This window comes from Electrona antarctica, assembly GCF_951216825.1.
Source record: "Electrona antarctica genome assembly, chromosome: 16".
Classification (NCBI taxonomy): domain Eukaryota; kingdom Metazoa; phylum Chordata; class Actinopteri; order Myctophiformes; family Myctophidae; genus Electrona; species Electrona antarctica.
This window is the reverse complement of record NC_136797.1, coordinates 42,015,511-42,041,199: the sequence shown is the minus strand read 5'-3', so window position 1 is coordinate 42,041,199 and position 25,689 is coordinate 42,015,511. Positions and strand designations below refer to the sequence as shown.

At 40.9% G+C, this 25,689-nt stretch overlaps 1 protein-coding gene across 1 annotated transcript; it reads left to right on the top strand.

The window, feature by feature from the left end:
* The first annotated feature begins 1,953 nt into the window (after window positions 1-1,953).
* On the top strand, window positions 1,954-23,969 carry tmem38b (transmembrane protein 38B). Its single transcript, XM_079524191.1, has 6 exons — window positions 1,954-2,423; window positions 15,934-16,090; window positions 18,142-18,326; window positions 19,252-19,339; window positions 20,199-20,316; window positions 22,543-23,969. Exons 1-6 carry the CDS (start codon window positions 2,300-2,302, stop codon window positions 22,849-22,851), a joined length of 981 nt encoding a protein of 326 aa, XP_079380317.1. The 5' UTR covers window positions 1,954-2,299; the 3' UTR covers window positions 22,852-23,969.
* Window positions 23,970-25,689: the final 1,720 nt, after the last annotated feature.

Sequence of the window (25,689 nt, the reverse complement as noted above, 5' to 3'; positions counted from 1 at the left end):
TCAATTAAAACAATGATTTTAAGTAAATCATTATTTTAGCTTAAAGATTAAGGATGATTACATTTTTAATTTAAAGGCGAACATTGGTTCAGAATAGTTCTTCTTAAATAGGCTACATTCATTTTTATAGCCCTATGTTTCTGTTCTGCCTTGTTTGTTTTTCTTCTGCTATAGTCACAACTGTGTGATATGTTCCTTGTTTTTAATTTTCTTCTATTGTTTATACTGTGCAAATTGTTCAGCACCTTCTAACTTTGTTTCAAAAGGTGCTTTATAAATAACATTTACTTAATTACTTACATAACTTTTGAATGAGGGCTTGGTTTAGAAAAGCCTATATTTTGTGCTAAAGTAATATATTGAATAACATATTGAATAACATAACATAACATATTGATGAATTGAACATGGTGGACCCTGTTGTAAACAAGTGTAATGCTTAATTGGGTCGTCCACTCACAGTTAACAGCCTTTGTATTGAGTTTGTGCTTGAAATGTACTGTAATTCTGCAAACTGTTAATACAATTTTCAATCAATCAATCAATGTAGATTTTATGGCTAGACTGGCATATGGCATTGTGGGGCTGCAGGACTGAGGACTCTGGAGATAAGTCAAGTGTAAAAAGCATTTTGTACAATTGTGTGCTTATGAACATTTACCACGTTATGTCCGCATTGATACAGAAATGAATGATTATTAAGCGAGCGACGCGTGGTGTACAGTGAGCGCGCTCTGGTGCTTGGCTACTAGCGTTTGGCTAGCGGTATTAGCCGTGTAGTGGCCAGCGTTGGCTGTTTAAACAATTTACTCTGTCAACTAACGTAGCAGACGATAGCGTGGTAAATGGTGGAGGAGTCCTGCAGTCTATGCTGTTGCGTGGTGTTGTTTTGTGAGTTTATATGTCCATGAAGACGAGTCACGTTGGTCTTAACACACGGGCTCTGTGTGATAATAATCCTGAAGCGCTGAGTGTCAGTGTGAGTGAGAGCTGTCAGTGCGTGTATGCGTGCATGGAGCGGAGGAGGAGGAGGGAGGAGGCAAAGTAACGCAAAAGAATCAAACCACTTGGCAAATGGCAACACAACTACAATAGCCTACAGACAATACAAGTCTGCGCGAGACGTTTGGGGAAGGTTACCGTAATGACTGGAAAATTGCGCAGAGGAAACACGGTAAAATGAACTGCTGTGGGCGCCGGTCGGGGCACATGGGCACCGCGGCCACTGTGGCCGTCTGGGCATATACTTTTTCGAGGGGCACAAGGCCAAAGAGAGGGGCAACGACGGCCATGGCCGCCGTGGCCGCCGTGAAATTCCTGCCCTGGTGATATGTAGTGGAGTAGAAGTAGGCCTACTGGAAATTGTACAAAAAAGTACAGTACTTCAGTAAATGTCGGCTACTTGTAGTTATATAGCCTTGGACGAAGACTGCCAGATATGTCTTCGATCCAGTCTGACATTCAGACATACACCATTTATTTAACTTAATAAAATAGACTACATTTCTGACAGTCTTGGTACAATTCTAACTTTACCGTGACACCCTACATAAATCATAATATTACATAGTATCATTCTCTTCTACTTGCAATACAGTAGCCTACAGTGTACTGTTAAAACAATTCTGGTGCTTTTTTACCAATGATTAGTGATGTGACGAACCTGTGACACGTAAGGCAAGGCTTAACTCGTTCACCAGTTTATTGTATGTAATTAAACTGTAATACAAACTATTATTATGGCATACTAGTGACTGAGAGCTGTCACACAAACCTGTCACACTCACACACGCACACACACACACACACACACACACACACACACACACGCACGCACGCACACATGCGCACACACACACACACACACACACACACACACGCAGTGACGGGGGCGGGTTTGTTTTAGCTGATCCAATCACAACAGCCGCTGCTGTGCTAGCAGCTCCACCCCCTTCACATCATCATCATCATCATCAGCGGTATGGCGGAACACGTAGCAGGAATTCCGTAATGTATCTCCATCTATGCGCTCGGCTCACATAAAGGTGTGATGCTGTCCATGGAGGCGACGCACAGGTCTGTTGCCCAGCGACCGAAGTAGATCTCGGGGCTTCATTAGCCAGCTTTTGACCATTTACCATTTTGGCGTTGATTCAAGCCTGCCTACACAGCTGCTGCTAATAAGACTCTAATTCCGTAGCGTCCGTCAAGCCTGTCAACAGCTTTTTTTTGACAGCATCATAACAACAGCGGACGGCAGACTGCACGGTTTACAGACAGAATACGGACGATCAGAACTATGGATTTGTTCGGGATGCTGAACTTGGACGAGCTGTCCCACGGACTGTCCAGCCTGTCAATGTTCCCATACTTTGACATGGCACATTACATCGTGTCAGTCATGGCTTTACGCGAGCAGCCAGGTGAGCAACATTATGATGCTAACTAACTTCGAAGTGATGGTGAATTGATCCACTTCACTTATATTTAGTTTAGTTCAAATCGAATTGCCTAGTATATACCGCCTCTCTGCAGGCTGTAATCGGTCTCCACTCTCCTTTATTAATATATTGTTGAATATTCAAATGTCTCTTCTCTACCTTCTGAATAAGGCATGCTGTCATCATTGCTGTGTGTTATTTTATTAAAAAAATTAAGAGAATATAATTGCATTAGCTTGTTTAATTTGAACCCAAACTGCCTAGTAACTTCATATGTTCTATGTTCAGTATCACTATCCTCCAGTCCTGAACACTATCTGTTTAAGAATTTAAAACTAAATCACCATGGTACACAGTTTTGTTTGGAGCTTGCCTGACCTTAAACAATGACTATAATAATTTAGCTTAATGCACTGGTTCTCAACCTGTGGTTCTCAACCTCGTTTTGCAAGTGGGCCCCTAGCTCTGGTCCATAGCTCTAATGCAACGGCAGCAAGAGCAGTAAGGATATGGACCAGAGCTAGTGGGCCCCCAAATAATTGGCAAAACACTATTTTTAATGATAATATGAAAAACTAATACTTAAGAACTTAACTATACTATAATGTTAGTTCCATTGATCCAAGGTGGAACACAATCGATTGATCATTCAAATAAACATGTTATAAAAATGAATGTGGCCCAGGAGTGCTTGGTAGCCGCAATTTGCAACTCTAGATTTGTTTACAATGGGATGAATCTAGAGTTGCAATACCCTCCATTGACTCCCCACTCATCCAATTTGGTTTGTGATCTGCTTGTCTTAAACAACGTTAAACTCACCAACATTGCAGCTGTAGTCCAAGCTTGAATTATCCTCTTTCAATCTGCCGAGCTTGTTTTTCATAAAAATCCCCCGTAGACATGTTATGAGCTACTTTCTGTCAAGAAATTCTGTGCAGGTGATTCTTTTTCTAAGTGCTGGAGTTTGGAAGCACTCGTCATAAGTCACTGAACGGTCCTGCGTACCACCTGTTTCGAATTTGCACATAATGCAGGAGGCAGCAGCGCGACCCGTTAACAAAAACGAGTGCTTCCAAACTGCAACACTTAGAAAAAGAATCACCTGCAGAGGATGTCTTTACAGAAAGTAGCTCATACGGGGGATTTTTATGAAAAACAAGCTCGGCAGATTGAAAGAGGATAATTCAAGCTTGGACTACAGCTGCAATGTTTGTGAGTTTAACGTTGTTTAAGACAAGCAGATCACAAACCAAATTGGATGAGTGGGGAGTCAATGGAGGGTATTGCAACTCTAGATTCATCCCATTATAAAAAAATCTAGAGTTGCAAATTGCGGCTAGAGTGCTTGGGTGATTTTTCAGGTGGGCCTCATCCAGAAAAGGTTGAGAATCACTGCCCTAATGCATAATCAAAATGACCTGACTGGACTGTGTGAGAAAAATTATAAGACAAAGACAAGTAGGTAAACGTATTTAAGTACCTTCCCTTATAGTAGTGGGCTGAAGATGACCCTGATGAAGGCTCTATTATAGCCGGAACGTGTCGTTTTTAACTTTTGCCTAGCTAAGCCATGACATTAAAGGCTTTTTAAAACTCAACTGAGCAGATTGCCTTGGAATTTCTTTAAGTTCACCTGTTGTCTCACACTTGGATGTCAGCCCACTACTACAAGGGAAGGAACTTAAATATGTTATCCTACTATTTGAACCCTCTCCAATGAGCACCTGTTAGTGTTTTCAGTTTCTGATAACTACAGACCACGCTTCCTCTTCTCTCTATTCAACTATAAGTTTCAGCTTGTTCAAACACTCACCCAGGGCCATTGTGTTAATATATTTTGTGCAAACTTGCTTTGACTTGTCCTTTGGTGTGTCTATTGGGCACCAAATGTTTTGAAATCCACTTTCTACTGTAAACCTGAGAGACAGGTGTTGTAACAAGAGAAAGAAACTGTCTATGACAAAAAAGAAAATATCAGAGGCTGCGTGGCAGGCAGCATGGCAGCCTTTTCCTCCAATAGGTTTTTCCTCGTGTCCACACAGTTGCTTTGTTTGTTAGTTACTGTGTGATTTCACTTCACTACTGACATAAACTACAATAACTAACAGACAAACTGATTAGGTATGTTGAGTGAAACTATGAAAATGCCCGCACGTAAATTATTAATCAGGTCTTGTGTTTGTTTGAACTTGGAGAAGCAATAAAATCAAAAGCTCCACTTCAAATAGCATAACTCTGAAGTGTTTCAGGCCAAAGATAGGCGAGGTGCCAAGTTTATTATGTCACTTAGATTTTAGCTGGAGGGACAGGTGGACTTTTTACTGGGAGGGCTGACCTTACACACACATGCACACGCACATTCATCAGTCACTCATCAGTCCATTGTAGTCCCAGTATTCTATTTTAGGACATGCTTTGGAAGGCATCTGAAACTCTGTGGCCTTTTAACCCTCTGTGCTCTGCTCCCATCTATCTAACTATATACACAGAGGGAGAGTATGAACACTAAAAATACTAGGTCAGTGACACAATTCATAGCCTCACATTACCCAAGTGTGTTTGTGTGTAATAGCACATGACACTATAGAGCGTTGCAGTCCCGCCGGCCGCCCCCTACCAGGGCCCAGCAAATGATTCTCCGTTAATTTTCCTCATAGACTTTTCAAAAAGTATTTATTTAAAGACATTTTAAGCGTCGTACAAAGCCAACTCTTGTAGTGACAAATCATGACAACAAACACAATTATTTGGGCCAAAAAAATAATTAGAAGAAAAAAACGGCAGGTTACAACACTTTTTGTTGTTTTTCTTCTTTGTAATTATTTGTTTGGTCCAAATATTGTGTTTATTGTCATGATTTGTCACAACTTTTTGAAATGTCTATGGGAAAAATGCATTGGGAATCATTTCCTGGGCCTGGTGTCGTCATGACAGGGGTCGGGACTGCGACGCTCTATAGGGCTTATAGTGTTATGAATGCTAAGGGGCTACTTCATGGGGCGATCATTTGGTGAAAATAGCGCATCTGAGCTTGCAGATGTGCTATTTTCACCAAGAGATTTGATGTTGACAGGGAAAAACGAGTGCATCTAGTATAGAGCCCTGGGGGGACCCCGGTCAACTAATAAATATACAGATCGAGTTTGAGTGCTTAAATCTGTTTGTAGGTATTCCACTGTTATAGTTCTTCCCTAGAAAGGAAAGGAATGTCACAGGCTGAAAGTATTCCTCTCGTATCCGGCGGACACTATTAACTACTGAGCTGGTTGTGTTAGTAGAATGATAACTGTATGTAAAATGGTGACATCACGAGAAGTACAATTAGTAGTCATATTTCCATCAGTTAACCTCATCGTCATGCCAGAAAGGACACAACTAGCATGTTATGGTTTCTTTAGCAACGTCCCTGTGGACTAGAGATCATGTCCACAGATATTGGAGATGTGTTAAGAGAAATTGACTGAATGTGAGGAGAACAAAATGACTGAGACGGAATGTAAACGAAAGACATACAAAGAATATAATTACATTTAAGTGAAAGTTTTGAAGAAGTTGTGAAAATGAAGTTAAACACTGAATCCATATTTCTATTTTTTTTAAATGTGTGGAATCTGTAAACATTTTCATTTCCTATAATTAATCCCTCTAGCTGGAGGTAAAGAGAGGAGGGTAGAGAGAGAAAAAAATTGTGACAAAGATATAGGAAGAAAGACCTATGTTGGATTGAATGATTGTGAATGACAGGTTAGGTTGGAGATTTGTTCTTGTTTTGAATTATACTGTACAGCACAGTGCCCATCTTGTTACTATAGCAACCTTAGAACAGGTTCTCAAAGGTTATGGGACAAGTCATGTTTATTTTGCAAGTCCAATGAAATGATGGTTGTCATAAAGAACTTCACAAAAAGGACATTCTTGTGTGCTTTATGTAAAGTACTTTATAACACTTTCAGGTTCCCAATGGAAAAGGTACTGAGTGATAATGTATTACTTATTTTGGGGGGCATCACTTTGATCCCCGGCTCCTTCACTGAACCCCTAATCACCAGCAGATTGGTGCCTTGAATGGTTTCCTCCATGGTCAGTGTGTGAATGTGTGTTATTTGGTGAAGTAACGCATATTGTCAAGTCACAAGTGTCAACCACTTTGGATGCTATATAAATGCAGATGCAGCAAGTCCAGGAAAAGGCGGCTTGCTTTTGATTTCCTTTTTTTTTTTTTTTTTTAAAGGAATAAATTAAGTTAAGAAACTGCTTTAGGCAATTGAAATGCAGCCTTGAGCACTCTTTGCAGAGAGAGGGAGAGAGTGAGAGAATACTGGAGTCAGAGCAGCAAACTAATGGGCTGTGTTGGATCTGGTCTCTGTCACACTAACATTTGAATTGTAAATGTTTCTTTTCCAAATGCAAACACTGGAGTCTAACCACCCTTTTAGGATCTTGATCATGCTGTTGCTTCATTTGGAGCCTGATAAGAACACTAGCACTGATGTATGGATTTATTAGAATATATTTATATATAAATACTGGGTATTCATGAAGCCCAAACCACAAGGAGTTGCATGGCGACCCATTGGTGTGGTTTGGTCCATTGAATTGAATCACTTGGGTCCACTTGGTTTGACTGAAAATTCGTCATGCAACAGGACATATCGCACCGCTGGGACGAACGCTAAAACCGTCTTGTCCCGTCTCAACCCACAAGGGTTGAGAACTGTGGTTTGGGCTTAACACTTACTGACTGTACCTGCAGGTTTATAATGGGATGTAGGGCCCAAGCCCAGTGTCACAATAGCAGTTTTGGATGTGTGGTCACAACAAATAGAGTGCTTTCTTTTTCACAAACAATGGATTGGCACCAAACATTTACTGTAGCCTTTCCATGGTTTCCAATGTGGGGATAGAAGAATCTCACACTTAGAAGCAACTGGTGAAATTGTTGCATGTGAAAGAATATGTCCACATTATTCTGCTTTTCATCCGTTTAAAAAAAAAATGCACCTACAAGCTGGTGAAAACCTGGTTAAATGTACAGCACTCGGTCATGCTCATTGTTTCATGCTCAGAAAAGCCTGTTTCCACCATGGAACTTTATAAATCTGTTATTCCACAGATTTTATGTGAGTTAGCATTTTATACTATTACTGTATGTACTGTAAAATGATGCCGTTCTATTTCTTTATCGAGGCTAATACTCAAAACGAATAATCAAAATACTTTCAGTTTAATTATATTATTATATGGGTTGAAACATTAACAATATAGGCTGTAGTAATGGAATGTTTTTTATGAAAAAGGGAAATCAAAGGGACTTTTATGTTTCATGTAGTATATTAAAGCAAATATTGTAGTGAACATTTTATTTTAGCCATTTAACTTTGCATTAGTGTAATTGTACCTGCAGTACCAGTTTAGAGGCCTGCCAAGTGGCCTCTTCATGTAGAGCTGCTTGTCAGTAAATGGAATGATGCTGACTGAAGGTGTTGTCAGTGCAACTATCTGTTACTATTTAGCCTAAATGGTGACCTAGTGAACCAGAGGCCAACAGCTGCTATTAGACATAAATCCAAACCACATGAACCATGTACTTAGTTTTAGTGGTTAAGTAGGGACTGGCTTGCCAGAGGGCTCTGTCTTGGCCTCCTCCAGTTTTGGCTCTACCAAATATTTTCACCAAAAACGGTGCATATCTACAAGTCAAGCTCGTTGTGAGATTGTAGATCTGCTGTTTTCGCCTCAGAATAGGGAGGCTAGTACACGTTACGGTTCAAGTGGTTAAAGCATCTTACTTCACAAGGACTAACTGCTTGTACACTTCCCGTGGCATATATTGTATAAAATTGTGTTGCAGTTTGAACTTTTTCATAGATTTCATATCTGTGCTGTTTGACAGCACTATCATCAGTGTTCTGGAAATTCATATTTTTTCTTAATTTGTTTACATATTACCCTTTCTATTAATATGTTCTATTAATGTTCATGTTTTTTTTTCAGGTATTTAACCTCTGCAACCCTCAATGCATGGCACATGAGCTTGTAGAGCTCAACTTTCAAACATTTAGCAAATGTTTAAAGGTTTTCACCTATGACATGCTGAGTTGCTGACACGTTAGGGACGCCAAATTGAAAGTGGTTAAGTCTGTCTCGCAACACAAGAGCCTTTGACTGAACGACTACATTGGCTCCACTACTAGACTAGAACACTGTTTCCCAAACAGTAAAAAATCTCATTTTCTTTTCCTACATAAACATTTTTTTTTCCAAAAGATCTTTTAAAATACATTATTTTATGATAAACAAACAACATCGAAGAAATTCCATGAATAAAAGAAACGAAAAACTAAGAAGTAGTGAAAATAGCCGATCTACAAGCTCTTGTAGATCAGCTATTTTCACTAGTTTGGGTCCCAAACATCTACCATATTGGTCTCGACCTGAAAAGTTTAGGAATCGCTACACTAGGGCAGCAGAAACTAGACAGTTTCTTTTTTCCTCCCCATTTCCTGAAAAGTAACGGTTTTGGACATGCAAGACTTCACTTTATGTCTGACGGCGACTCATAACGAAGTTAAGAGTATGGACAAACGTGGGTTTAATCTGCGCTGAACAACAATGTGGTGTTTCTGGTTTAGTTACTACAGTAGCATGGTGTCTCCGGCTGTTAAATGTACAAACCAGAACCACGCCCAGTCCCTCAGTGATAAAACAGGAAGTTTGCATATCACACTGTAAACAGACATAATATCTGGCAACGACTATACACATGTGACCCAGCGTTTTGATCTCAAGTAGGCCCTCAGTCATTTTTTCTGACTGACGTTATGATAGTTGGTAAAGCTTTCCAATGATTTTAAGCTTTCCAACTATGTCATACATTGATATCTGAAAATATTTGAAGATCTTCCAAACTCTTATCCCCTCAAGCATGAGAGGAATTGTCTTCAGGCTTTTATTGGGAAGATGACCTCAATCTAGAAAGGTGTTTTCAAAGTGCAGAGTCATTAACATTTAACATGAATGATCTTGCCATACTGCATTTCACTCCTTGTACCTTTTTAAGTAGTGGTAAATCAACTTTCTTGATTATTAACACTTTACTTTTGCTGATGTTGCAGGTTTGTGTGTCTCTATAGACAGGTAGGCCATGTTCTCTTTCCAGTCGCCTCCAGTCATTCCACTCATCTGTACAGCTGTACTGTACATTGTCATGTTATGACAATGCATTAGTTACATCCGACCACTATGGGGGAGGTCTGAACCCTCTGCATGCACACTTTCAACCTGGCCTCCCTATTTTTGAACACATCATTATAAGGGAATAATGTCAGATCTACAAGCCCACATTCACTTTCTCTCGTACAACAATGTATATAGGGCTTAATGGTGGCACACCGTGAAGTCCTATGAATAAAGGATAAGATCATCACCATCCCCACAGTTCTTTAAAAACAGTGCTGGGCCAAAAATACTCATGGAAAGAAGGGAATGTCCACACACGATACATTGTATCTAGACTGCTCCTACTCCCATATTTTATTTAACCGACAAAAGCAACACATCACCCACTTTATGCAAGCTGGCCATAGTGTATTTGTTTTAAGATGCATTGGTTTGGAAAAGGTAAATAAACCATGAAGATTGAGTGACGACACCCAGTGATGATTGACCTACTTTAGGGGTTCAGAACCATGCTTTTGTTGGTTAAATAAAATATTAGAGTTGGCAGTTTATTGTGTGCCGACATAAGAGACATTCCCTGCTTTACACTATGAAGCCCCATCATGTAGGAGTATGTGAAAATATAACCTCACATTCAATTGATGTTTTGCAATGCATGGTACTAGTTGGCTGTATTGTTTGTGTTTATTTAACAATAATTACATGCTTATTGTACCGTAGTCTATTGTATGTGTTTTAGATGTGCGTCACTTGATGAAGCTGTACTGCTGTACAAATAATTGTGAGAAAGGTTTACATTAAGTCTCTGTGTCTTATACATGTCTGCTATGGGTTTTTACATAACCACGTCTGTTATGTAAAGAGATATTATGCAAACATGACAGATGGAAAGATTCATTTTACCCACAAATGAAATCCCCCTCCTCCCCCTGGCTTCTGTCTGTCTGCAATCTGTCTGTGTTGTCTCTCTTCTGTCAAATTATCTGTCTATCGCCTCTCCTTCTGTCAAAATATTTTTCAACGATTGTGACTTTGTGCACAACACCTCATTAAATCCTCTTAACAGGACAGTGTGGTGTGTAGTGCAAACCACCCGGTAAGTCTGTATTGGGTCCAGTATGGGTGTGTGTGTTTCAAGAGTGGTGAGCTTTATTCTGCCACTGAATTGAGAACATGGACTGGCAGTAATTTACAACACATTGCAATTTGCAATGCAATCAAATCGCCTATTCTTGGCATGCGAGATGCGACAATGCCGTACATCAAAGTTTAAAAGAAATCATGAGTTACAGTTGGGAGAGGTTGATAGATGCCCTGGTCTGACTGTTCCACTTCAGGAGCGTGATGTGTAATCTGGATTAAATCCCCTCAGATTAGCAGTGTTGCTCTGCATAGCCTCGCTGCTATGGCTTGGTCATGTATTTGAATAGCTGCTTGTGTAACACTTGAGGTTTGTACCTGGCGTTAAAGCCCAACATCTACTGTTTACGTCAAGGGGGAATCCCTCCTCGGCCAGTGGAGATATCAGGCTTTTGGGCTTCCGGCGGTTGGGTTGAGTTGCTTTGGCCAATGCTGAGCAAATCATTTACTAATGTGCCTGATAGCATTTGTTGGGTTAGGATTTGAAATGTGGATACACATGACAGACTGCTATTTATTTATCAAGGCTTTTAGTATAAAAGTAAAATAAACCCTCTTTTCACTTACTTTAGAAATGAGCTACACTAAATGGAACTATAATGTGTTGCAGTGGGTTAACTCATTCTTTCATAGTATAGATTTACAGCCATGGCAGCTGTAGTACTCTATATAAATTACATCACACACACACACACACACACACACACACACACACACACACACAGTCATAAACATGGTAAATTTAACATTGGTTATTATGTAATTTGTCAAGGCATGTCTGCTGACTGAGAAGCAAGGACATCCACACAATGCATCCACACACTGTTTTAAGACTCCAAAGAACTGATTACTAGCTCAACATTTCGACCCTTTGCGTCAGTAATTAAAGTAAGTTCTTCAGAGCTATAAAACGGTGTGTGGATGTTTTTATCCTCTCCTTGATTCTCGCCTTGATGTCCAGCACCTGGCCTAAATGCCTTGATGTCCAGCACCTGGCCTAAATTAATTGATGTCCAGCACCTGGCCTAAATGCAGGCATAAGATGTGCACACAATCTGACTCTGTGTGCTGACTGAGAAGAACAGGACATGCTAGTAGTTATTTGTCTTGTGGCGTTCTCTATCCTTTGGCTGACCTTATAATAATTCTAAATATAACTTAAGCACTGTAAAATGTACACTAATGGCTCCTAATTCATCCTGAGTACTTGTGACAACAGTCATTATCCAGAGTCTTCCTGTAATAAGGGGGCAGGGGTACAGGGCTGCCCCCTGTCACAGTGTGTTGAGTTGAGTAACATGTTATCTTAACTCCCAGGACAGACAGCAGTTTAACTGTGAGCTGTCTGTGGCGTGCACTTTGCACTGAATGTGGTCCAGCCATAGTGCTTCTACTCATCTTGTTCCTCTCTCTGTCTACTCCATGTTAACCTTGTTAATGTTTATTGGATGCTAGTTTGTAAATATACTGTATGACAGACCGTTGTCATGTTAAAGTTCACAATAACATTGTTATTGTGAACTTTAACATGACAACAGTCTGTCATACAGTATATTTACAAACGATGAACAATATCTTGACTTTGCAGTTCATCTCTAACTCTTCAAAATAGATATTTATTACACATGTATTAGTTATCGGTGGTAACTGCTATAACTTAACCATTTAAACCTTATATACTTCATTGACCAGAGTCCCCCAGGGTTCTATACTAGGCCCCCTCATATATATTTTCCTCTACACCAAAACCGTTAGTCTTTTTGTTTCATCCTTTTTAGCATTATTGTATAATTGTACATCTGAAGACCGTTTGCAGAAAGTATAATCAATCAATGTACAAGCTCACAGTCACAACACATCACGACATGTTGTGAGCATGTAGAGTTGCTATTTTCACTGACTGTTCGCCCCAGAATAGGAAAGCTAGAGTTCATGTAGTTCAGGTTAAAATGGTCTACAGATATAGTAGATGTATATGGTACACATTTCAGCAATCGTTAATCCACTGTTATCTTTACAATGTTGACACAGTATTGCCAGTGTAAATGCTGTAAACTTGAGATAACATTTACTAAAATGTGGGATTTGTACAAGAGTTCAAATTTCATAAAGCCTAGGCTCGTACTTAAATGTACTTAAACCCCAGGACTCTACTAGGATTCCTCCTGCTTTTGATGCTAATTCTTTTTCGCATTTATCTTTGCCCCAAAAATGGCGATGCCAGGGTAAACCGTGAAAGCACCCATAGTCTTTATTGTAGTAGGCCGGTTAGAATAATTGTTTTTGGTGATTCTGGAGTGACTCTGGCACAGTAGTATGATCGTTGTCCAGACTGGGATGGGCTTTGTACAAACATGAATTATAATTAATCTCCAAGACACAAATTACATGTACAAATTCCTGCGACACCCATTCCCATAATGTTACCTAATGTGAAATATATGATAGTAGCCTTGGGGACCAACGGTTCCCGAGTCATGTGGCCCCCATAGGCTCCTGTTTCTGTTCTGCGTGAGGTGGCTTGATGTACTAGAACATTCCCCAGCCATGTACAAGTACACCCTCTGGGCATGACGCTAGCAGGGAGTGGGACATAATAATAATGGCTTGAATTGATATAGGGCCTTACAAAATGAAAAACAATCAACCAAACAAAACAACAAACAACTACTGTGTATATATGCCATAAGCCTGAGAAAATGGGTGTCTTTTCAAGGCAGCCTTTAAAGAGTCCAGTGTTGGAGCATTGCAAGTCTCTATTGGGAGAGAGTTCCACAGGGTGGGGGCTGACAACCTGAAGGCTCTGTCCCCCAAGGTTTGCGTGTTTGTTTTGGGGACAGAGAGGAGGTCCAAGTCTGTGGACCGCAGGTTCCGTGACAGAGTAGGTTTATGGAGGAGGCCTGAGAGGTACTGTGGAACCCCCAATCCAACCCTTGTGGCTGATTGCAAAGCAGGGAGGCATTGGGTCCAATTTCCTTTTTTATTTTTGAGTGGTGCAACCACTCCTAGAACCAGCAATGTCCGTCTGTCCGTCCCTATGTATGTTTAGGGTACCAACAGGGGGCGCTGTTGCACCACTCACTTCAGACATGTCTTATAGACTTTGGTATGACCGGACTGGGGGATTGAACCCCGTCCTCCCACTAGTCACAGGGTGCTGACAGTCTGTCATACAGTATATTTACAAACGATGAACAATATCTTGACTTTGCAGTTCATCTCTAACTCTTCAAAATAGATATTTATTACACATGTATTAGTTATCGGTGGTAACTGCTATAACTTAACCATTTAAACCTTATATACTTCATTGACCAGAGTCCCCCAGGGTTCTATACTAGGCCCCCTCATATATATTTTCCTCTACACCAAAACCGTTAGTCTTTTTGTTTCATCCTTTTTAGCATTATTGTATAATTGTACATCTGAAGACCGTTTGCAGAAAGTATAATCAATCAATGTACAAGCTCACAGTCACAACACATCACGACATGTTGTGAGCATGTAGAGTTGCTATTTTCACTGACTGTTCGCCCCAGAATAGGAAAGCTAGAGTTCATGTAGTTCAGGTTAAAATGGTCTACAGATATAGTAGATGTATATGGTACACATTTCAGCAATCGTTAATCCACTGTTATCTTTACAATGTTGACACAGTATTGCCAGTGTAAATGCTGTAAACTTGAGATAACATTTACTAAAATGTGGGATTTGTACAAGAGTTCAAATTTCATAAAGCCTAGGCTCGTACTTAAATGTACTTAAACCCCAGGACTCTACTAGGATTCCTCCTGCTTTTGATGCTAATTCTTTTTCGCATTTATCTTTGCCCCAAAAATGGCGATGCCAGGGTAAACCGTGAAAGCACCCATAGTCTTTATTGTAGTAGGCCGGTTAGAATAATTGTTTTTGGTGATTCTGGAGTGACTCTGGCACAGTAGTATGATCGTTGTCCAGACTGGGATGGGCTTTGTACAAACATGAATTATAATTAATCTCCAAGACACAAATTACATGTACAAATTCCTGCGACACCCATTCCCATAATGTTACCTAATGTGAAATATATGATAGTAGCCTTGGGGACCAACGGTTCCCGAGTCATGTGGCCCCCATAGGCTCCTGTTTCTGTTCTGCGTGAGGTGGCTTGATGTACTAGAACATTCCCCAGCCATGTACAAGTACACCCTCTGGGCATGACGCTAGCAGGGAGTGGGACATAATAATAATGGCTTGAATTGATATAGGGCCTTACAAAATGAAAAACAATCAACCAAACAAAACAACAAACAACTACTGTGTATATATGCCATAAGCCTGAGAAAATGGGTGTCTTTTCAAGGCAGCCTTTAAAGAGTCCAGTGTTGGAGCATTGCAAGTCTCTATTGGGAGAGAGTTCCACAGGGTGGGGGCTGACAACCTGAAGGCTCTGTCCCCCAAGGTTTGCGTGTTTGTTTTGGGGACAGAGAGGAGGTCCAAGTCTGTGGACCGCAGGTTCCGTGACAGAGTAGGTTTATGGAGGAGGCCTGAGAGGTACTGTGGAACCCCCAATCCAACCCTTGTGGCTGATTGCAAAGCAGGGAGGCATTGGGTCCAATTTCCTTTTTTATTTTTGAGTGGTGCAACCACTCCTAGAACCAGCAATGTCCGTCTGTCCGTCCCTATGTATGTTTAGGGTACCAACAGGGGGCGCTGTTGCACCACTCACTTCAGACATGTCTTATAGACTTTGGTATGACCGGACTGGGGGATTGAACCCCGTCCTCCCACTAGTCACAGGGTGCTGATAGGACACTAACCACAAGGCCACTGAGCTCACGATGTGAAAGATATTCTGCTACATTAACAACCTGGCATCTTTATTTTGGGCAAAAGGTTTAAAAAATGTTACATCTTATACTGCACAGTCAAGAAATTCACCCACCTTACTTCGCCGATCATAGTGAATCAGATCGATTCTCATTCACTATATAGAAAATAGATTAAGAGGTTAAGGATGCTGAAAAACAAATGTTGTTTAAAATAGATTCATAATGTAAAAGATAATAAATAGCTGTCTACAGTGGTTTAAAAAATAATAATAAACCCAAATACATGATAATAACAAGCCGTCTAAAATGAATACATGATCATTCTAATAAGCCGTACTTTTGCTGTCGTGTTCTTGCAGGAGCTCTGGAGCTGTCACGGAGGAGCCCGTTTGCGTGCTGGTTCAGTTCCATGCTCTTCTGTTTCGGAGGTGCCGTGTTGTCTAGCATGATGCTGGCCGAGCCCCCCATAGCCCCGCTGTCCAACGGCACCAGCGTTCTGCTGGCTTCAATCTTCTGGTGAGAGACCTGGAAATTTCAGCCCTAACCCTGTCCATTGTGTGTCCAAACCTGACCCTGTCCACACTCCAGGTGCATGTGTTTGGTCCGACATGCTACAGTCCGACAGGCATTAGTCTGACACACTACACACTCCAATACACCCTATACTTCACAGGAAGCCACAGGTTAGTTTTTACCTGCCACGCATGTCTGGATCCACTGGTTAGTTTTAACCTGCCACAGGTTTGTTTTAACCTGCCACACATGTCGGGAGCCATGGGTGAGTTTGAACCTGCCTCGGGTTAGTTGTAACCGGCCACGCATGTCGGGAGCGACTGTGTTGTCGGACTAATGCCTGTTGGACTGTTGGTATGTCTAACCAACGTACTGTATGCACCCTGTCCATTCCATTGTGTCCAATGTTCTGAAACCTAGTGTTTCAGTTCCGTTTTTTTTCCCCACCTGTGGTTGAGTCCCACTAGTGTGGGCTGTGAGTGTATTGCAAGTGGCCCCCAAATAATTGGCAAAACGTCCAGATTCAGATGATGATGATGATATAACGTTGGCATAAAAGAAAAGGTGCATAGTATATTGTTCTTAAAAGTTGTGATACTGCTAAAGGGGAACTTGAAGTATACTAAGTTAATTCCATTGATCCTAGCTGGAACATTATCGATTCATTGAACATGCTCTGAAAATGCATGCTGCCCACCCATGTCAGTTCTCTCAGGATAAACTAACTCTCCTGATTCGATGTCCTGACCTGGACATATTCTGATTACTGAACTGCTGCAACTGGGCAATTCTGTTATTTTTTTGGGTTATTTTTTTCTTCTTGCCGTGCTTCTATGACCTTGCAGGCATATACAAAGGTGAAAATTATGTAATTTAGGTGGCATATTATGTAGACATGGCATTCTATAGTGTATTCTTATAGTTTCATTGTGCAGATATTCTACTATTAGACGGATGTTAGGTTCTCAGAAATATTCATCAAGGATCATAAGTAAGGTATGTATTTGATGTATTACCGTGTGGTGTTCTTGCTTACTGTAAATCACTCTAGATTAAGAGCGTCTGCTAAATTGTAGTTTGCATTGTGAGTCATTGGTGTGCACTGGGCTTTAAATAAGTCGAAATCGGAGTACTTTTTCCACGTCTCATTTTAGTATAATTGACATTTTATGACCAATTTAGTTCCTTTCTCCACCAGGATCAGTATTCAGTTTTACTCGTTTTTTACTTACTTTTAGTTTGTACTACTTTTACTCTTTAAAAAGAGTAAACTAAATCCACCACTGCTTTTACTCTTGTTTTCTTTAATGTGAGGCCATTAGGGAGAGAGAAGTTCAATGAGCTTCACAACCCAATATATATGAGGCTTTAGCTCCCTCTTCTGGTGATAAATGGTACTTCTCAAGGATCTCTGCTGGAAAGAACTGTTAATGGAGACTGTGTACCATGTATGTACAGAATGCGAGTTTTTTATTCCTATGATGGGAGGGAATTTGGAGCGCTGTGATTGGTTGTCAGTGGAGTATGAAGCGCTGGGCTGTGTTTTGGACCGCACACAAGTGTTTATGCCTACTAGTACTCTATGACTTGTACTAACCCTATCTCTAACTCTAACCTAAACATAACCGCAAGCAGGGGAGCAACGCACCCCTCACCAACCTTAATCCAAAAACTATTAACGTACCCCTCACCAACCTTAATCCAAAAACTATTATAAAATCCACGGTAGTAAAAGAGTGGTAAAACGAGCGCTCCTAAACCTGAGCTATCCTAGGAATAAAAAACTAGCGTACAGAATGATTGTACTGTCAACATAAGGTGCTGAAACGATTGATTGTGAACTGGACCGTTCTGCATAATGCATACTTTTATAATATAAACTTTAAGTATACATTTATGTCAACCTTTGCACTTTTTACTCAACTAAAAGTTTGAATAAGGGTAATTTTTACCGTGTCACACTATATATTGGTATATATTGCTACCTTTTATCCTAGTACCTATCTCTCTTCCACTGTTTTAATGAGATGATCCATTCTGTGTGTGTCTGTCAGGTACCTGGTGTTCTACTGCCCCCTGGACCTGGTTTACTGTACTGCGGCACTGCTTCCTCTCAGGCTGGTGCTGACGGGCATGAAGGAAGTGACACGCACGTGGAAGGTCCTCGGAGGCGTCCTCATGGCCCACGGCAAATACCAGGACAGCCTGCTGGTCATGATCACCATCGGATGGGCCAAAGGTGTGTGTGGTTTACCTTGAAGTGGTCTCTCGAGACAGACTGTTGACTAACGTCAACTTCAAAGGAAAAAACGGCGCTGTTTTTCCTTTTGCCGATGGGTACCCAGATTGACCTTGAAGCAACGTCAGTTATCGGTGGTGGGAAAACGTACTCGAATGTTAAAAGTAAAAGTCTGGAATTCAAAATGTACTTGAGTGAAAGTACAAAAGTATTGACATAAAAATGTACTAAAAGTACTCATTGTGCATTATTGTGCAAAAATCTTTTGAAAAGGCTGATCTAGAAGCTCACAATGTGTCATTGCTTGCAACACATTGTGAGCTTGTAGATCGGCTATTTTCAAATGGCCAATGAAGTGGTTAATGTATGTTGTTTTGTAATAATAATCCAAATCTACAAAGTAACTAGTACCTAAAGTTTTCAAATAAATGTAGTGGAGTCAAAGTACAATATTTGGATCCAAGATTTCTGACTCTACTGTTTACTAGTAATAAAGGCAGAAATGCCCTCCGCCCACTGGATCAATTTTAACAGGAATGTCAAGCTCGCTTTTCATCTCTTCCAGTTCAATCAAGAGGGAGAGTTTAACTCTCAGACCACTGACACACATGAACGTAGGCAGTGCATAATGTTTACATTATTAGAATACGAGCAGATCAAAGTTTCGTTTGCTCTCCATCATCCCTTTGAAGCCTGGCATTCCATAGCCCGTGGAGACTGATAGTCACTACTTCTGTAAAAAAAAACTACATTTGATGTCTCTTCGCCACATCTGGCTTGGGGAGCCTCCTGTCTCCTCGCTCTCTGCTCCTCCAAAAGCAAATTAAGTTTTGGGACGCAAACTATTTCCGGGTCACACTGGAGGGCGGAGGAGTATTTGAGTATTGGCATTTAGCTAATGTGTTTCTCTCTCTCCCTTCACAAGGTGCTGGCGGTGGGCTGATAAGTAACTTTGAGCAGCTGGTTCGAGGAGTCTGGAAGCCAGAGACCAACGAACTCCTCAAAATGTCCTAGTAAGTTCTCAGCATTACAGACGGGGGAGAGATTGGCCCGCATGGAAGAAATGACATGTGTGATGCCAAGTTTTGAAGATGAAACATTCAGTAGAGATATGGCACACTTGACTTGAAGAAAATGTAAATATGGCACATGTTAAAAAGGTTGCCGGCCCTTTTAGTAAGGGCATTTTATCAGGTATTTGACCAATCTGGGAACTAAATCGTTACCAAGAAATTTCTTCACCAATGTGTTTCTAAAGGTGTCTAATAACATATACTAAAAGTTTGAAATTCAACTCCTGTGGGAAATTGAGTTATTAGCATAATATGTGACCATACCCTTAACATCCTATATAAGGCAAAAAGTCCACATTTCATAATTCTTTAAGTAGCATGTGACATATGAAACTAGGGGGTTTTCATGATTCTGAATCCATTCCAAGCATTAGTTTTGCACAAGAAACACTCCTTGGGCTAAATTAGGCCATATCCACTTGACCAAATGTGCTGACCTCATCACGTTTGTGAGGCCGTTTTCCTCCCAAGGAGTGTTTTTTGTGCAAAACTAATGCTTGGAATGTATTCAGAATCATGAAAACCCCCTAGTTTCATATGTCACATGCTACTTAAAGAATGATGAAATTTGGACTTTTTTGCCTTATATAGGATGTTATGGGTATGGTCACATATTATGCTAATAACTCAATTTCCCACGGGAGTTGAATTTCAAACTTTTAGTACATGTTATTAGACACCTTTTAGAAACACATTGGTGAAGAAATTTCTTGGTAACGATTTAGTTCCCAGATTTTCATAGATTTCTTTTACTATTTGGACACAGCTGCCTTAACATCATGGTTGTTGTTTTTTTCAGCCCGACCAAGATCACCCTGATAGGGGCAGTGTTGTTTGCCCTGCAGCACACCAACTACCTGCCACTCCAGAAACACCATCTGATGTTGATCTACACCGTCTTCACTGTGGTCAACAAGGTATGTTGCACACCGTCACATACAATATAGTATACCACTGAGGAGCCAGATACATGTCCAGCAGAAGGTTGTCCTTCATTTCATCCAGTAGTTTGAGATTAGAGGCGTACTTCAATTCGTAGAACGTAAAGATGATGTCTCGGACCAATACACTACACTACTCCACTACAATCATTTGAAAACTTTAGTTACTACTAGTTACTTTGGAGATTTTGATTTTGATTAGAAAACAAACATTAACCACTCCAACCCTTTGGCCATTTGAAAATAACTATCTACAACGATCTACAAGCTCATCGTGAGTAGATCGGCTATTTTCAAAAGATTTTGTACACATTTTGAACTTGTGAAATGGGACATTCTGCAATATGAGTACCTTTTACTATAAGTACATTTTGATGCCGCTACTTTTGTACCTTTACATTTTGAATACGGGACTTCTACTTGTAACGGAGTACATACTACATTGCAGTATTGATACTTTAACTAAAGTAAAATACTTGAGTAGCGTTGCTGATAGAACACCATCCTGTTAATAGCCGTTGGCAGACACAATCCTGTTAATAGCCGTTGGCAGACACAATCCTGTTAAGAGGTGTAATCTGTAAAGCCCAGTCCAGACCAAAGCTTTGCTTCGCAATGACTTGCACCTTGCAACCACTTGCGACAGAATCCCCAAACTGTGGTTTGCAACCGGACAGGCACCAAGCTGTGCAGTGTGACCCATTTCAGTTTCCACAGAAATATGTGATAAACGGCAGACTACCTCCACTAAATTGGACAGAAAATCAACGCATTTGTTTATATTTCTTTGCTCATCAGTTAAATGTTCTCAAATAGTTTAGAAAATGTATTAGAAAACTCCACTGGCAAGATATTGATAAGTCATCGGTAATCTGTGGTCAAAATGTAGTTTTTGGCATCGGACCCAAAACTGCAGGTTATCGGCCGGGCTCTAATTAACAGTGTGTCATTCATTAGCACTGAATGACAAGGACCAGCTGTGACAAGGACCACTTCAGAGCACATTTCTCATAACTTCAGTCTAAGAAATGTTTTGGTCCTGAACTCACTCTAATCATGTGGTATTGCCCCAAGTCTTATCTTCTAAATAACCTTCCTTCCCTGTGTGTGTTTTTTTGTAGTTGTATCAACGGTGACTCACATTAGCTGGGTATTACCCATAGGGCCGGGGCTTTTGCATCATTTTCATCAGCTTGCATCATTCCCTCTGCTCTCTCTTCTCTGGGAGACTTGTGCTCTTGAATGAAACACTGATAAATCTACCATGTCTTCTGTTAGCCACCCCTCCCCCCCCAAACTCTTGATCTGTCAAATTAATGAACAGACATTTCATCACATCCAACACTTGTTTCCCCACCTATTTTGTTGTTTTTTGTGTAACGTTCCGCAACCATCAGCAGTCATGATGGCAGCAGTGTCAAGGAGTGTGTGTGTGTGTGTATGTAAAAATACGAAATGAACACGTGGAATGTGAAACTGCCCTTATCGTCTCCAGTGAGAAGAAGGCTCCTCAAAGTCCAAAGTCCTGCTAGGTGGACACTCCTGTCTGTGCATTGTTTTCAAGCTCCTAGTGTTGGGAGTGCAGACTGTCGTTACATGGAGTGGAGTGTGATAGTTCAGCCATGACAGGGAATGCATATGATAGGAGTAAAATAGATAGATATTATGATTTATTAAACAGCTCAGTGGCCTTGTGGTTAGAGTGTCCGCCCTGAGATTGGGAGGCCGGGGTTCAATCCCCGGCTGAGTCATACCACGGACTATAAAAATGGAACGCGATGCACTCGGCATCAAGGGTTGGATCGGGGGCAAGTCCCTGCGACATACTAGCGTTATTGTCCACGGAGTGTACATCAAGCTGCCTCATGCTTGATGTACACTCCGTGGACAATATGCCCAGAGGTCAGGAGATATGCTCCTGACCTCTGGGCCTTGGGCCACATGGCTCTACTTAATTTCTTAAACTCATCAGACTGTCATCCAATACACATACAGTAATACATATGCAACCTTGGCATGGCAAGAACAGAAATACAATGACTACTCCAACTCTGTCTGACACACACGCACATGGCAGTTGGTTAGGCCGTAGAGGAGTGGCTGTGTGTGAATCGGAATGTCGCAGTTTGATCCCTGGCCCGCCCAGTCTGTGTTGAAGTGTGCCCGAGCAAGAGACTTAACCCTCTCGTTGTCACCTTCCAGACCAGAATGATGCTGACGGGCTCTTCGGTGTCGCCCTTCGCTGTCATCGAGTCGGCGGTCCACGAGACCCTGTTCGCCCGCGGCTCCTCCCCTTACGCCGCTCTGCCCGCCGACGACACAAGCACCGCTTCAACCAACGGAGCCGCATGTCAGCATAGTCCAGCGACCGCCAACGGAGAAGAGAAGGGCTCCCCCAAGGCCAAGGGCCAGGGGGAAGGAGAGAAGCGGTCCCCAAAAGCCAAAGGCCAGGGGGAAGGGGAGAAGGGGTCCCCCAAGGCCAAGGGACAGGGGGAGAAGAAGACCGACTAAATGGCTTCTTCTCAGCTCTAATCGAGGTTCGAGACGTCATGTATGACGGTTTCTTTTCTTTGGTTTCTTCAAAGTGATACATTTATAGTCACTGATTCTAAACCTTTTCTATCTCACGGACCTCCAGTTTGATGCATGAGTCTGTGCCACTCTGTGGACCCCCATTTTATACGATTATTTATCTCTGGGACCAGTGATTGTCCGTTTGGCTCCATTTGTACACTGAGCTACAGACCCGTTGGGGACAATTTTGTTTCCCAACTATCAATTATTTAGCCGGGGACCCCCTGGAACCCCCTCAAGCCAGGACCCCTGGGGGCTAGGGGTCCTGGCTCACACCACTTTGTGAACCACAGGCATAAGTGACTGTTGTTCAACAGGTACTGTATTTCACATATTGAGAGCCTTTTTTATTACCAAAAGAAATGGGGTCTACAATTGCAAAAGGTTTGTGAATGTAGACATTTGAGTTAGAAATACTAATTTCCAAACTAAATCCCATTGTTCTGATAGGAGAAGATCTATAATATAGTATGGCAAAAATATACCCCTATGTCTTCTGTGCTCCGTGAAATGTTGAGATCGCGAGACGAATTCAGATGATGTTGTCAAACGTGTTTTGGTTTTTATTTTACATTTTTATGGCATACCGTGTATATTCCATACGCTCTATGACGTGAAGCTGTGATAAACTGTGATATACGACGTCCAACAATGCAACAGTTATGTAGCTCAAAAGTTTCTATATTTATACTGGAAGCAAGCTAATACTTTTTCTAACTAAATGGTGACGCATCCTTTTTTACCTCTGGGTTTTGGGGACACTGCTGGTCTATGATCAGGTCTGCTCTTTTCTGTATATATTCTGTTCCAAAGTTTCCTGCTCTGAAATGATTCAAAGCATTTTTTTCACAAGAGAGATATTATATATTCTACAACTATTCAGATGGTTTAGTCTATTTATGCGCAAAGAATTGCACTCATGAATGTGTGGATGTAAAGACTTGAACAATGGAATGCTGTTCTTTTTGCTGTGTTCGGTTTGTTGTGTGGATGCTGTAAAGGGAAATCGGGAGAGAAAACGGGTTCACATGCACAATAAAAATGTGTCGACGTGATTTTCAGCCTCTAGCATTTTTTTTACATAATACACTTTGCACTACAGCTCTGCATCGTAGCCTCGCACCTTCAAGCATTAGACATGTGGACAGACAAATATTACAATATTACAATTGCCTTAGCAACTTTCAACCTGGTGTTTTTGTCGCTGAAAGTGTTTTCATGTTTAAATGTGACGATTTTGTGAGCTTATTGTCTATTTTTGCTATTTGGTGTACAATCAATGAAGTCTTCACTGACTAAAATACAAATTAATGATACAAAGATCAAGAATGTATTTATTTAACCAATAAAAGCCACATTGAGACTAAAGTCTCTTTTACAAGTGTGAACTGGCCAAGAGAAGAGGCCAGTTCTGCCAGTAACAACAAATACAAGAATAACAGGGACATATAACATTTGTAAACACAGTACCCACTACCTAAGAAAATTCAAAATGAATGATAAAAGGATAAACATATTGAAAGCTACAATCGATACATTATATGTCTCGACTAACGGAGAGAGATAAAACTACAATAAAGAAGATGGTGTATCTAATTTGGTGTCCAATCCGGTGTCTGCTTAAAGCTACTGTAAAGTGTTGTTGAAAGAACTTAAATAACTCCTAATATTGTGATAGTAATCATTGCTATAGAGTGTTTGTACAGTAACGGGGCTCTCCCTGTCAATCCAGCTCTTTAGTAAACAGAAAATATATTTTCAGGTTGGAATATGAACTGTATCCCATCAGGAGAGAGAAGTCATACACTATACAGAATAAGAAATGAGCAGACAAAACTACCGTCTAAATCTAAACCAACACCAGGGTCTCAATGGAATGGAGTAGGGAGACCCCTCCAACCACTGCAAATGTAAATGGTGCATTGGTAAATGGTGCATTTATATAGCGCCTTTATCCAAAGCGCTTTACATAGATTGTGCATTACATTCACCCATTCACACACACATTCATACACCGATTGCGGCGGAAGCCATGCAAGGTACCAACCAGCACATCGGGAGCAAATTGGGGTTCAGTGTCTTGCCCAAGGACACTTCGACATGTAGACAGGAGGAGCCGGGATTCGAACCGCCGACCCATGGATCATTGGACGACCTGCTCTACCTCCTGAGCCACAGTCGCCCCCCAATGTACTAGTGATATTTGTAATAATAGAGATTGGTTAAAATAACCTTTTATTTGTATTCATCAGAATTGTAGCATGAACTATTCAACCTGGTCGGAACCATGGAGACATAGCATCTGGCTTTCATCACAGACTGCTGTGCTTTGTCTGAAGAAATTAAGACTGAAATGTTGCTCATATGGACATTCAAGGTCTGGACAGTGGAAATGACCGGCAATACAGAGTAGCCTACACTACACTATACCATGCATTGCTGACGACATACAGTAAACTGAAATCATAAAATGGTCCTAAACTTAAGCACCTTTAGACCAAAAGATAATAATGATGGCAATAGTAGTGATGTAAGACTTAAGAGGGGCCATAAAAAAATAAAAGCATTGACAATCTTCATGATAACTTCCTTAAAAAAATCATTAACCTTGTGAATCACATCTTGATCAAGATGTGATTCACAATGTTAATATTTTTTTTCATACCTCCAGTTCTAGGAAACACAGAATGGGGAGACTTTTTTTATTATTTCCACACAACAGCTCTAAGGTATATTAATGACATAGTAAACTGTTGAAAATGATTGGTATTCCCC

Coding starts and splice junctions, on each gene's coding strand:
- tmem38b (XM_079524191.1), top strand. CDS start 2,300: ATGGATTTGTTCGGGATGCTGAACTTGGACGAGCTGTCCCACGGACTG. Junction 2,424..15,933: donor GGCTTTACGCGAGCAGCCAG/GTGAGCAACATT, acceptor GTGTTCTTGCAG/GAGCTCTGGAGCTGTCACGG. Junction 18,327..19,251: donor CACCATCGGATGGGCCAAAG/GTGTGTGTGGTT, acceptor TCCCTTCACAAG/GTGCTGGCGGTGGGCTGATA.